The following is a 12,949-nucleotide window of genomic DNA, read 5'->3' as shown; positions in this document are numbered from 1 at the left end:
AATATAATTTATTATTTATACCCCGCCCATCTGGCTGGGACTCCCCAGCCACTCTGGGCAGCTTCCAACCAAATATTAAAAACAATACAGCACCAGATGTTAAAAACTTCCCTAAATAGTTGTCTTTTAAAAGTAAAATAGTTGTTTATTTCCTTGACATCTGGTGGGAGGGCGTTCCACAGGGCGGGTGCCACCACCGAGAAGGCCCTCTGCCTGGCTCCCTGTAACCTCACTTCTCGCAATGAGGGAACCGCCAGAAGGCCCTCGGAGCTGGACCTCAGTGTCTGGGCTGGATGATGGGGGTGGAGACGCTCCTTCAGGGATACTGGACCAAGGCCATTTAGGGCTTTCAAGGTGAGCACTAACCCTTTGAATTGTGCTCGGAAACGTACTGGGAGCCAATGTAGGTCTTTCAAGACCGGTGTTATGTGGTCTCGACGGCCACCCCCAGTCCCCAGTCTAGCTGCCGCATTCTGGATTAGTTGTAGTTTCCAGGTCACCTTCAAAGGTAGCCCCATGTAGAGCGCAATGCAGTAGTCCAAGAGGGAGATAACCAGAGCATGCACCACTCATGCACTTATCTTTTAAAAGAAATTAATTAGAAGCCACAGGGAGGGGAAAATCATTCACCCCCTTGCGTTATTTTATTTATTTTATATCAGTGATTTTCAACCTTTTCAAACTCAAGACCCACTTCTAACAAAGACACGCAATCCAGGACCCATTTCTTAACCTTTTGCCATATTTTTGAATGATTATAGTCCTCCTGTATGTTTTCTTTTATGTGGTTTGTAACAATGAAGTAAAACTGAATGACGGTGTCATAAAATGATGTATGCCTAAAAAGTGTGTCACCAACATGAAAAAGTTTGGAAAGCTCTGCATCGAACATTAAAAACCTCCTGATACAGTTTATAGTCCTACAGACAATGATTTTTTTCTTTTCTTTTCTTTTCTCAAGGTTGGCAAAAAGTTTGTAGGTATGCTTAGGGTGGCAGGAGAGGATATATTGTTTATTAATATCCTTCCTAACTTGCGCTAGCAAGTTTCTTTATGTAGCAGAGTTACATTTCCCTTTCTAACTGCACAGCAGATAGCTGGTTGCAGGCTCGTGTGAGCCTCTCACTATTATACAATTCAGTCTCAGATTGAATTGTAAATCCCTGGTAAATTCCCTTGAATCCCTCTTAGAAGAATAAAGACATGACAATCTTATTCAAAGGCAATAAAAGAAGTTTACTCACATCAGTTCACAGTTGGGTTGCTGAAGGCAGACTTAGTTACAAATATGTACATGTGGATCTACCCATATGGGGGAATAATCCCAGTGCTTCAGCTAGTTGAGAGCTAGCAGAGCAGTCCTAGCTAAAAGCTGGTCAAACGAAGAAGGAAGTAAAAGAGAGAGAGAGAGAGAGTGCTGCGTGACTCATCCTTTTGTTACCTGGACAGGTAAGGTCACACCCACCTCTAGTCACATGCAAGGAAGGATGCTCCAGCCAGGAGGAACAGGAAGTTTCGACTGGCTGGACCAACATCCCCTGCATGACCACTCTAGGAAAACAAGGAATGTTGTATTTGACTGCTCCCAGTGGATTACATCCCACAAAGTTGCACAGCCCAATCTCTCTGGTGCCTTGCAAAGAGAAACACTGAATCTTTATTCCCCACCCTCCCACCCAAAATGCAATTTCTCACATGTCTGCAGAAGGCAGCGTCCAGAACGTGAACTTGGGTGACACTTACAGCTACTACAGGATCCAAGGTCTGCATCCAGGCAATGAATATGTCGTCACGGTGAATCCGGTCTTTGGCGCCATTGAGGGACCGATAGTCACTGCGAAGGCAACAACCTGTAAGTCTCACCACTGTGGAGGAGAATTCATGTAATCCTGCAAGAAATGTTGGCCCCCATAGCGATGGCACTAGCAACTTCGAGATTGGATTACTGCAATGCACTCAATGTGGGGCTTCCCTTGAGCTGCACTTAGTGCAGAATGCTGCAGCATAATTGCTGATGGGAGCAGCCAGGAACTCCTTTGACTCCGGGTCCCACCCCGCATGTCAACTCTGATGGGTGGGTGGGACAACTCACTAATTATTGTTGTTATTGTTATTGCTATTGTTATTATTTAATTTATATCTTGCCATGTTTCCCCAGCCACTCTGGGTGGCTTAAAGGTAAAGGTAAAGGGACCCCTGACTATTAGGTCCAGTTGCATACGACTCTGGGGTTGCGGTGCTCATCTCGCTTTATTGGCCATGGGAGCCGGCGTACAGCTTCCGGGTCACGTGGCCAGCATGACTAAGCCGCTTCTGGTGAACCAGAGCAGCGCATGGAAACACTGTTTACCCTCCCGCCAGAGCGGTACCTATTTATCTACTTGCACTTGATGTGCTTTCAAACTGCTAGGTTGGCAGGAGCAGGGACCGAGCAACGGGAGCTCACCCGGTCACAGGGATTCGAACCGCCGACCTTCTGATCGGCAAGTGCTAGGCTCTGTGGTTTAACCCACAGCGCCACCTGCGTCCCACTGGGTGGCTTATAACATACATAAACACACAACAAAGCATCAAACATATCTATATCTATCTCTACATATCTATATATCTATATATCTATCTATATATCTATATTATCTATCGATCTATCTATCTATCATGTATATCCTATACGAGCAACAAACAAGCCAATAAATCAACAGAAACCAATAACAATAATAACAATAATAAACAGTTTGCAGTTATACCCAAATTAAAATAACTGCCAACCCCAACTAAGCATTTATCCAACATCAACCCCACAAAAACAAACCAGAGGAAGTCAAATTAGAACTGTTTAAACATTTAAAAACATTTCAGCCAGTTGTCCCAACCTAAGAGTTGTTCCAGCAACGTCCCGCCGACAAAATGACATCCTTTTGACAGCACATGAGTGAAAGGTGGCTTCTTCTGCCCAGCTGTAAGAATCCCTTCCATACAGTCATAGAATCATGTTGTATGGAATCATACAGTGGTTGTTTGGCACCTGGGAACCAGAGTTCAAGGGCCACTGCCAGCCCTATGCTTGGCGCTTGCCAACGACTGGCACCCTCTGCTTGGCACTTCCTCCCCAACAACCAATGGGGAGAGGAAGAAGAAGCCTGCATTATGCAAGCATTGCCTGCATGAGGGATAAACCCATAGCTGTCAACTTACAGATTTGAAAATAAGGGGCCAGCCACCTTGAAAATAAGGGATCAGCAGCCAAAATGAGGGATTTTAGTCAACCAGCAGCCAAACGAAGCCTCAAGTGGTGGTTACCACAGCGCAGCAACCCGGCAAAGGGGATGCAGCAAGGGAAACCACCGTCACCTCTCCGCTGGGAAGCGCTGAGCAAAGGCGAGTCCCCAGGCAACGTGGCCAATTTGATTGGCACAAGGCATGCAAGCTCCACCCCCCAGTCATTCTTAGACTCCTTATTGGGTGAGCAATACAGTTGGAGCCTCCCTCCTCCCTAGCCGGCAGGGAGGGAGGGAGAGGAGCTGCTTCCTTTGAAACCTTGGAAATTTAAGGGACATCATCAATAAGGGACAGCAACGGGACACAGCGCTGGGATAAGGGACTTGCCCGCCAAATAAGGGACGGTTGACAGCTATGTACAGGCCTCTCTTGCAAGCAATGCCTGCAAGAAAAAATGAGGCTGGTTGCTTTGGCTGTACGAGGGGAGAGGAGAAGGAGGTGGCCCCGCTGGGTGTTTTCCTAGTGCCCATATTCCTTTGTGAGCATTCATTTGCAAAATAATAGACCCAGTTTTGGAGAAGCAGCGGGACGTTCCTGCATCCTTCCCCCCAAAATGAGCACCCCCTCGACCCAACATGTTGGAACTGCATCCTGATCTTTCCACTTTCTCTTGCCTCTTCAATGTTCATCGCAGTGTCATCCAGCGCTGTGCAGATTTTGAAAGCAACCGAGGTCACCATCAGTTCTGTGCTGGTTTCCTGGAACGCGGTGCCCGGGGCGACTGGGTACCGGGTGACGTGGGGCCCAACGCCAGGTAAGAAAACCGTCACAGCAAAGTGCTCTGATCTGTGGGTCACTGTATGTGGGGCTGCCCTTGGCGCTGGTCTGGAGGGTACGGCTGGTGAAGAATGCAGTGGTTAGACTCAGGGCCGGATTTCGGTTTGATGAGGGCCTAAGCTGCTGAAGGTAATGGGGCCCTTTATATGTCTAGCTGTCCTTTGTCAACAACAAATTGTTGCTGTTTTGTGTGTGGAATATACAGTGGTACCTCGGGTTAAGAATTTAATTCGTTCTGGAGGTCTGTTCTTAACCTGAAACTGTTCTTAACCTGAAGCACCACTTTAGCTAATGGGGCCTCCTTCTGCCACTGTGCCACCGCTGCACGATTTCTGTTCTCATCCTGAAGCAAAGTTCTTAACCCAAGGTAAAATTTCTGGGTTAGTGGAGCCTATAACCTGAAGCGTATGTAACCTGAAGTGTCTGTAACCTGAGGTATGCTATATGGGAATTTAGGGACCCACTAGGTATCTAAAGCCATTTGCACATAACAAAATATGTATTTTATCAAAGTATTTGTTGAACTGAAATACAGCCATACCTCGGGTTACAGACACTTCAGGTTGCGTTTTTTCGGGTTACAGACCCGCCAAAACCTGGAAGTACCGGAATGGGTTACTTCCGGGTATTGGGGGTCGCACATGCACAGAAGTGCTAAATCGCGCTTTGCGCATGCGCAGAAGCACCGAATAGCAACCCGCACGTGCACAGGCGTGCCGCTGCGGGTTGCGAATGTGCATCCCGCATGGATCACGTTCAGAACCCACTGTACAATTAAGAAGTATATTAATAGTGAAATACAGATAAGAAGTATATTAGTAGTGAAATAATTACTAAGCTCTAACTTAAAATGATTTTTTATTCATAACGAACTTAATAATGCAAACACATTGGCATTTGGCAATAAAACAGTTTCTTCAGAAACACAATTTACAAAGACTCATAATCTAGTCTCTAGAAACTTGCTATAACATGAAATAATAATAGGTGTAAATATATGATGCAAACTACTAATAATTATAAACAGCAGAATGTGGGCACCCTATATATAGAAAGGAGGAAACCTGTGATATTTTAGGGAGCAGGCTAGCAGGCGGGGCCCATGACTTACACCATAGGAGCCTGCACAACACAAAACAATGTTGCTGTATGTAGGTTTTATTTTATTTGTTTTTTATCTTATATTTTGGAAATGTACATCCAGGTTTTTTCCCCTTTATATTTTTTTGGGGGGGCCCCCAAGAGAGTGGGGCCCTAGGCTATAGCTTGTTTAGCTTATACAGTGGTACCTCAGGTTACAGACGCTTCAGGTTACAGACTCCGCTAACCCAGAAATAGTACTTCGGGTTAAGAACTTTGCTTCAGGATGAGAACAGAAATCGTGTGGCGGCAGCGGGAGGCCCCATTAGCTAAAGTGGTGCTTCAGGTTAAGAACAGTTTCAGGTTAAGAATGGACCTCCAGAACGAATTAAGTTCTTAACCCGAGGTACCACTGTACGTAAATCTGTCACTGGTTAGGCTGCTGCTAGGGGACGATGGCTGACAGCATGTGGAACCTCTGCTAAAATATTGGCAGGGGACAGGCGGAAAGCTCTTGTTTTGACATAGAAGCCCTGCACAACTTGGGTCCAGGATAAGCTTAAGGACCTCCTGAGCCGCTATATCCCAGCCTGATCACTGATATCATCTGGAAGAGGACTACTATTTCGTAGAACGATAGAATTGTAGAATTGGAGGGGACCCTGGGGGTCATCTAGTCCAACCCCCTGAAATGAAGGAATCTTTTGCCTAACGTGGAGCTCAAACCCACAGCCATGAGATTAAGAGTCTCCAGTTGTACCGGCTGAGCTATTCAGCTATTCCGAGTGGCCTGAACTAAAAGAATTTCGTTTAATCCTTCCCACGCTGTGGCACCCTCGCTTTTGACTTGCAGGCATCTTAGGGCGACTTTTTAAAATGCTGACAGGTCTACGGAGCTGTTTTATTTTCCATTTTTTTATTAGTCAGCCTACATGATTATCTGTATTTTTAATTTTTTTTAATGGTGTTTTATGTTTCAACGCTGCGCATCGCCTTGAGGGCTGGTGGCATGGAAATAACTTTTATAAATAAATGAAAACTACGTAAAACACACACACTGAGGATTCTGCTCTCCGTCTTTTACCTGTTTCTGTGTGTTCCAAGAGTTCTTCGGAAGAGACCGACCCCGGCAGCTTGCTCTGAACAGTTCCAATACAGCTTACCGCCTGCAAAATTTGGCTGATAACACGGAATATGTGATTTCGCTGTATGTCATTTTTGGTTCGGTAGAGGGTCCAGGGATCACCATTACTGCGAAGACCTGTGAGTATATTTGCATCACAGACAAAAAAAGTACTGGACCTCCTTTCCACCATGCATAATAATAATAATAATAATATTTATACCCCGCCCATCTGGCTGGGTTTCCCCAGCAACTCTGGCGACTTCCAACATAATATTAAAATACAATAGTCAGTCAAACATTAAAAGCTTCCCTGAACAGGGCTGCCTTCAGGTGTCTTCTAAAAGTCTGGTAGTTGTTTTTCTCTTTGACATCTGGTGGGAGGGTGTTCCACAGGGCGGGCACCACTACCGAGAAGGCCCTCTGCCTGGTTTCCTGTAACTTGGCTTCTCGCAGGGAGGGAACCGGCAGAAGGCCCTCGGTGCTGGACCTCAGTGTCTGGGCAGAATGATGGGGGTGGAGACACTCCTTCAGGTCTACTGGGCCGAGGCCCTTTAGGGCTTTAAAGGTCAGCACCAACACTTTGAATTGTGCTTGGAAATGTACTGGGAACCAATGTAGGTCTTTCAGGACCGGTGTTATATGGTCTCGGCGGCCGCTCCCAGTCACCAGGCTGCCTGCTGCATTCTGGATTAGTTGTAGTTTCCGGGTCACCTTCAAAGGTAGCCCCACGTAGAGCGCATTGCAGTAGTCCAAGCGGGAGATAACTAGAGCATGCACCACTCGGGTGAGACAGTCTGCGGGCAGGGAGGGTCTCATCCTGCGTACCAGATGGAGCTGATAAACAGCTGCCCTGGACACAGAATTGACCTTCGCCTCCATGGACAGCTGTGAGTCCAGAATGACTCCCAGGCTGCGCACCTGGTCCTTCAGGGGCACAGTTGCCCCATTCAGGACCAGGCAGTCCTCCACACCCACCCGCCTCATGTCCCCCAAAAAGACAATACTTCTGCATACAATATCGTTCCAAACTGACTTCTTGAGAGATTGAGATTTTGCTGCCCCTGCCTCCCCTTTTCATTCAGGTTGTGAGTTCCTCTTAAGAAACCTTCTTCCACTGGCCAATGTTTAATACACAGTGGCGTAGCGTGGGGTGTGCAGGGGGGGGCCAGCCGCACCGGGCGCAACATCTGGGGGTTAGGGTTAGGGTGCGCAAATCCACGGGTTAGGGGGCGCAAATCCACGGGTTAGGGGGCGCAAATTACTTGCCTTGCCCCGGGTGCTGACAACCCACGCTACGCCACTGTTAATACACAAGGGAGTGTTGCATTTTGCATCTTCTAAATTCCAAAAAAAAGGTGGGATGCTAAAAAATTGCAACATGGCTTGGGAATTCCAAAGATATTTTTTTCAGCTAATATGATTTTGTTTTGCTTGGAATATAAGATGTGTGTAAAATTGCAATCATTTAAAACGATTGCCAGATACTTGCAGTTATATTATTACTATGATGATGATGATTATTATTAAGCATTGCCTGGCATTTTCAGAAGGTAAGCATTGTCCAGTCACAAAAAATAATAGCAGGTTTGAATTCCTCACACCCAGAAGCATATTTTTTAAGGCCTCTTGCTGAAGAAGTTTGCAAAATTTGAGTTTCACCCCCTAAAATGACAGACCCTATCAGGGTAGGTTTTAGGTTTGATGAGGCCCTAAGCTACTGAAGGTAATGGGGCCCTTTATATATCCAGCTGTCCTTTGTCAACAACAAATGGTCACTGTTTTTGGTGTTGAATATATGCTATATGGTAATTTATGGACCTAATAGGTATCTCAAGCCATTTGCACATGTTGCCATGCAATCTGTCCATATAGAATGTAGGCACCCTAGATATAGATATGAGCAAACCAGTGATATTTTAGGGAGTAGGCTAGCAGGCGGGGGCCATTACTTATATCATAGGAGCCTAAAGGTAAAGGGACCCCTGACCATTAGGTCCAGTCATGACTGACTCTGGGGTTGCAGCGCTCATCTCGCTTTACTGCCCAAGGGAGCCGGCGTACAGCTTCCGCTCATGTGGCCAGCATGACTAAGCTGCTTCTGGCGAACCAGAGCAGCACACGGAAACACCGTTTACCTTCCCACCGGAGCGTGCTTTCGAACTGCTAGGTTGACGTGCTTTCGAACTGCTAGGTTGGCAGGAGCAGGGGCCGAGCAACGGGAGCTCACCCCGTCGCGGGGATTCGAACCGCCGACCTTCTGATCGGCAAGCCCTAGGCTCTGTGGTTTAACCCATAGCACCACTTATATCATTGGAGCCTACACTACACAAAACACTGTTGCTTTATGTAGGTTTTATTCTGTTTTTTTATATTTTGGAAATGTACATCCAGGTTTTTACCCTTTATATTTTTGGGGGGCCCCCAAGAGAGTGGGGCCCTAAGCTGTAGCTTGTTTAGATTATACGTAAATCCGGCACTGGACCCTATTAACATACCCCTTTTCTTGGCAGCTCCTCTGGGTTACGTGACTCATTTCAAGGCAACCTCTTTCACAAGCTCCTCCATCTCCCTGTCCTGGAGCGCTGTCCCTGCAGCCAACAAATATAAGATTGTCTGGAAACCATCTGGAACCGAGCTAGGTATGTTGACATCTGTCCCTGGCATTTGTCCACATAAAATACCCTCTGTAACAAAAAGCCTAAGGGTGCTTCATGCGAAGTGTGACCATATGAGATAACTTAGTTCAGGGGTGGGAAACCTTTTTCAGTCTGAGGGCCAAATTCCTTTCTGGGTGACCTTTCGGGGGCCACATGATAGCAGTAGGTGGAGCCAAAGGCTAAAGTGGGGAGGGCAACAAATGTAAAATTTATCTTTGTTCAGTAGGCTACTTTCTGCACCCCCACCCTGTTAGGTTTCCGTTCGTGCCACTGGGCAGTGCTTGGAGTCACAAGACTCTGTTAACATTCCAGAGATTCCAGACTGTTGGAAGTCTCACGGGAGATAGGAGACAGATGTTGATATTACTGGTTTCCTGTTTCTTTGTACCAGTTGCCTCTCTGCTTTCACAGAGAGAGGATGTATATTTTGCGGGGATGTTCAGGGATGCAGGAGAGGATATATTGACTGATTATATCCTTATCCAACTTGTGTTAACAAGTTCCCAAAATATCAGCAGAGTAAAACATTCCCCTTTATTTTAAGTTTGCAACGGCAGCATGTGCTCAGGCTTGCTTAAGCCTCTATAATAACCACTCTGGTAATTTCCCCTTATTCCCTCTTAAAATAGAAGACACGACACAGTCCTTTACAAAAGTATAAAAAGAGTTTACTCACATTCTGTTCACATCAGATCCCAGAAGGCAGACTTAAACTTAGTGAAGTAATATACATTTGGATTCTATCTTATAAGAAGATTGTCCCTTTCTCCTCTCTTGGCTGGGAGCCAAGAGGGCATCTTTAGCTTAGTAGATGTTGCTTCTTCGAAGGAAGAGAAGAGACAAGAGAGGCAAGAGAGGTAAGAGAGAGATGGATGCCCCTGCCCTGTGCTTTTATTATTACCTGCACAGGTGAGGCTACACCCACCTCTAGTCACATGCGGAGGAAGTCTGTCCCAGCCCAGAGGGAAACAGGAAGTTTACCTGATGGATGGACAAACATCCCTCCCCATGTCTACACATGTATACTCTAGGAATGTTGTAATTGACTGCTCTTGTGTTTTACATCCCACATATTTCTCTTCTGTCTGCGTAGTTAGAAATAAAACTCTTAGCAATGTAGCTCATATTTCTCATCCTTCGCTGCTGCTTGTATACTCTGCGTAATGGGAATGTGCCTGGGGCCTCATCCAGTGGCGTAGCGTGGGGGGTGCCAGGGGTGCCGGCTGCACCGGGCGCAACATCGGGGGGGGGGCGCGAGTCCAGAGGGCCCAGCCCCGTCGTGCCCTCGGCCCGCCCCTATTGTCAGAGCGGCCGGCCAGCCTCTGCCTGCTCCTACCTTGCCCACCCGAGGACTGCGGCAGCGCCCGCCCCCGTGGCCACCTACCCCCGCCTCGCCCATTGGCTTGCCTCCCTCGGCCCCACCTCTCTCCGATGGCCGCGGGGGTGTCCTGCTCGGCGCCGGCGCCTTTTTTCAGGAGGTAGGGAGGCTGGACGGGGAGGTGGGGTCGGAAGCGGGCAGAGAAGGATGGGAGCTCGCAGCCAAAAGGGCTGCACCGGCCGGCAAAGGGCCGGGGAATGTTTGGAGAGGAGAAACGCACCGTCATGATTTCCCGGTGGAAGCGGCAGGATTAAGGATGGCGAAGCGTAATTACGCACGAATTTCGCTGGGTGAGAGCTTCGGGGATCGATCGGCGGAAATGGGAATCAATTGGAATATGAGAAAGAGAGAGAGAGAGGGACCATCATTCATAGACATAGATTTGTAGGGTTAGGGGGCGCAAATCCACGGGTTAGGGGGTGCAAATTACTTGCCTTGCCCCGGGTGCTGACAACCCACGCTACGCCGCTGGCCTCATCAAAGGCTCAGGTTGTTAATTACCATCGGAGGACTCAACTGGAGGAGTAGCTCGGTCGAACGCAAGTTCCGACACACCCACCCCTCTAGGTCCTCCATGCAGACAAGCAAGAGACGTTATCAGAGTTTAAGCACACATTCTGAAAGACTGGTACTGTTGTACCTGGGATCCCAAATGCCTTGCGAGTTGAACTATTTCACTCCCAAATGCCACAAACCTGGAAGTGCGTGTTCCGGTTTGCGAACATTCATTGGAACCTGAATGTCCGATGCAGCTTCTGATTGGCTGCAAGAGCTTCCTGCAGCCAATCAGAAGCCGTGCCTTGGCTTCCGAATGTTTTGGAAGTTGGACAGACTTCCGGAACGGATTCCATTCGACTTCCGATATACTGTACAACTGTACTGATGAATTGGAAGTAGAAATATACAATCCCCTTTAATCAATTGATTGATGACATGTTAACCCTCGCAACATATGAACTTATAGACTTTGTTTGGATAAATATACTGACATTTGGAATTAGTTTCTACAGAAGATATGTTGTTATTAATAGTCATAAATATATTAGGACAATATTATTATTCCTATGCATGGAAATGTAACAGATACTAGTATCTCTTTGACATCTGGTGGGAGGGAGTTCCACAGGGCAGGCGCCACTACCAAGAAGGCCCTCTGCCTGGTTCCCTGTAACTTGGCTTCTCGCAGCGAGGGAACCACCAGAAGGCCCTCGGCGCTGGACCTCAGTGTCCGGGTAGAACGATGGGGGTGGAGACGCTCCTTCAGATATATTGGACCGGGGCCGTTTAGGGCTTTAAAGGTCAGCACCAACACTTTGAATTGTGCTTGCAAACATACTGGGAGCTAATGTAGGTCTTTCAGGACTGGTGTTATGTGGTCTCAGCGGCCGCTCCCAGTCACCAGTCTAGCCACCGCTTTTTGGATTAGCTGTAGTTTCCGGGTCACTTCAAAGGTAGCCCCACATAGAGAGCATTGCAGTAGTCCAAGTGGGAGATAACCAGAGCATGCACCACTCTGGCGAGTCAGTCTGTGGGCAGATAGGGTCTCACATGTAGTTAGAGCCTCAGATTGTAAGCTCTGGGAAAGGGCCATGGATACTGATGAATTATAACAACAGCAACCGGCTGTTTTGCAAGGAGGAAAGCAAACTTGGCTGTTGGTATTTCTGTTTCAGAGAAAGACACTGCTCAGAGCCATCTCCTAGACAGCGGAGTTCTTGCTTACCGCTTGGAAAATTTGCTGCCTGATACCCAGTACACCATTGGGATTTGTGCTGTGTTTGGAGCCTCTGATGGAAGAGTCGTGACCCTTACTCAAGGCACCGGTAACTGCAGAATTCGCAAGGGAACATTGCTGAGCTGGGGCAGTGAATTATTTTGCCGTGGCTAAGGTAGTAAACATTAAGTCATGGGCTAGTCTTGCATTCTTGGCTAGCTGCCACACAGCAAATTGTGCAAGAGCCGAGCTTACTATAAATCGCCTTGTGTCTCTCTATAGCAGGGTTTCGTAAACATGGGTCTCCAGCTGTTTTGGGACTACAATGCCCATCATCCCTGACCACTGGTCCTGCTAGCCAGGGGTGATGATTATACATTCTTTATCAATCTTCTGAGAAAAATACAAAACCTTATGCAAAGCCACAGAGACTTGCGAACTACCCAACCTAAGATGAACTTATAATGTCTGGTTTCTGTGGATTTTTCAGGTGCTTAATTCAGTCTCTTGTTTTCTTTCTCTTTTTTGGTAAGTTCATGAAGTTGTAGACTGCAAATCAGTCTCTTAAGCTTAAGCCAAGAAATAGTACTCCCTATGAAATTGAATATCAATATACGTATCAAGGCTTTGAGATTAGACCACTGAAGAAGCTCGGAAAACTACCTTGGGAGTGTGCTACCTGCAAGCCCCAGTAAAAGGGCCCCATTGGGGGTGAACAGCAGTCTTTGATTACTTGGACCGCCAGGGCGAAACAGGTGCAAAATGGCAGCACCTTGTCCACAACTTCATTAACATCCATCTACAACTTTACTAGCATCTCTCGGTATTGTGAAAAACACCAAACTTACCCTTTGTTGGTACCTTCATGAACTTACCTAAAAAGATAAAGAAAACAAAAGACTCAGTTAAGCACTTGAAAAATCCATTGAAACCAGACA

The 12,949-nt window shown here is 47.0% G+C and overlaps 1 protein-coding gene across 1 annotated transcript in view; it reads left to right on the top strand.

The window, feature by feature from the left end:
• The window catches only part of LOC308596891 (uncharacterized protein), a 233,865-nt gene that overhangs the window by 42,417 nt on the left and 178,499 nt on the right, over positions 1-12,949 (top strand). The window contains exons 12-16 of the mRNA XM_081212195.1: positions 1,706-1,852; positions 3,914-4,033; positions 6,241-6,399; positions 8,773-8,901; positions 11,971-12,120. Of these exons, the coding sequence (XP_081068321.1) occupies positions 1,706-1,852; positions 3,914-4,033; positions 6,241-6,399; positions 8,773-8,901; positions 11,971-12,120 (705 nt within the window). The remainder of the gene's footprint in view (positions 1-1,705; positions 1,853-3,913; positions 4,034-6,240; positions 6,400-8,772; positions 8,902-11,970; positions 12,121-12,949) is intronic.

This window comes from Podarcis bocagei (assembly GCF_964188305.1).
Source record: "Podarcis bocagei genome assembly, chromosome: 10".
Lineage (NCBI taxonomy): Eukaryota > Metazoa > Chordata > Lepidosauria > Squamata > Lacertidae > Podarcis > Podarcis bocagei.
The sequence above is the reverse complement of the archived record's forward strand: the minus strand, read 5'-3'. Positions and strand labels throughout refer to the sequence as shown.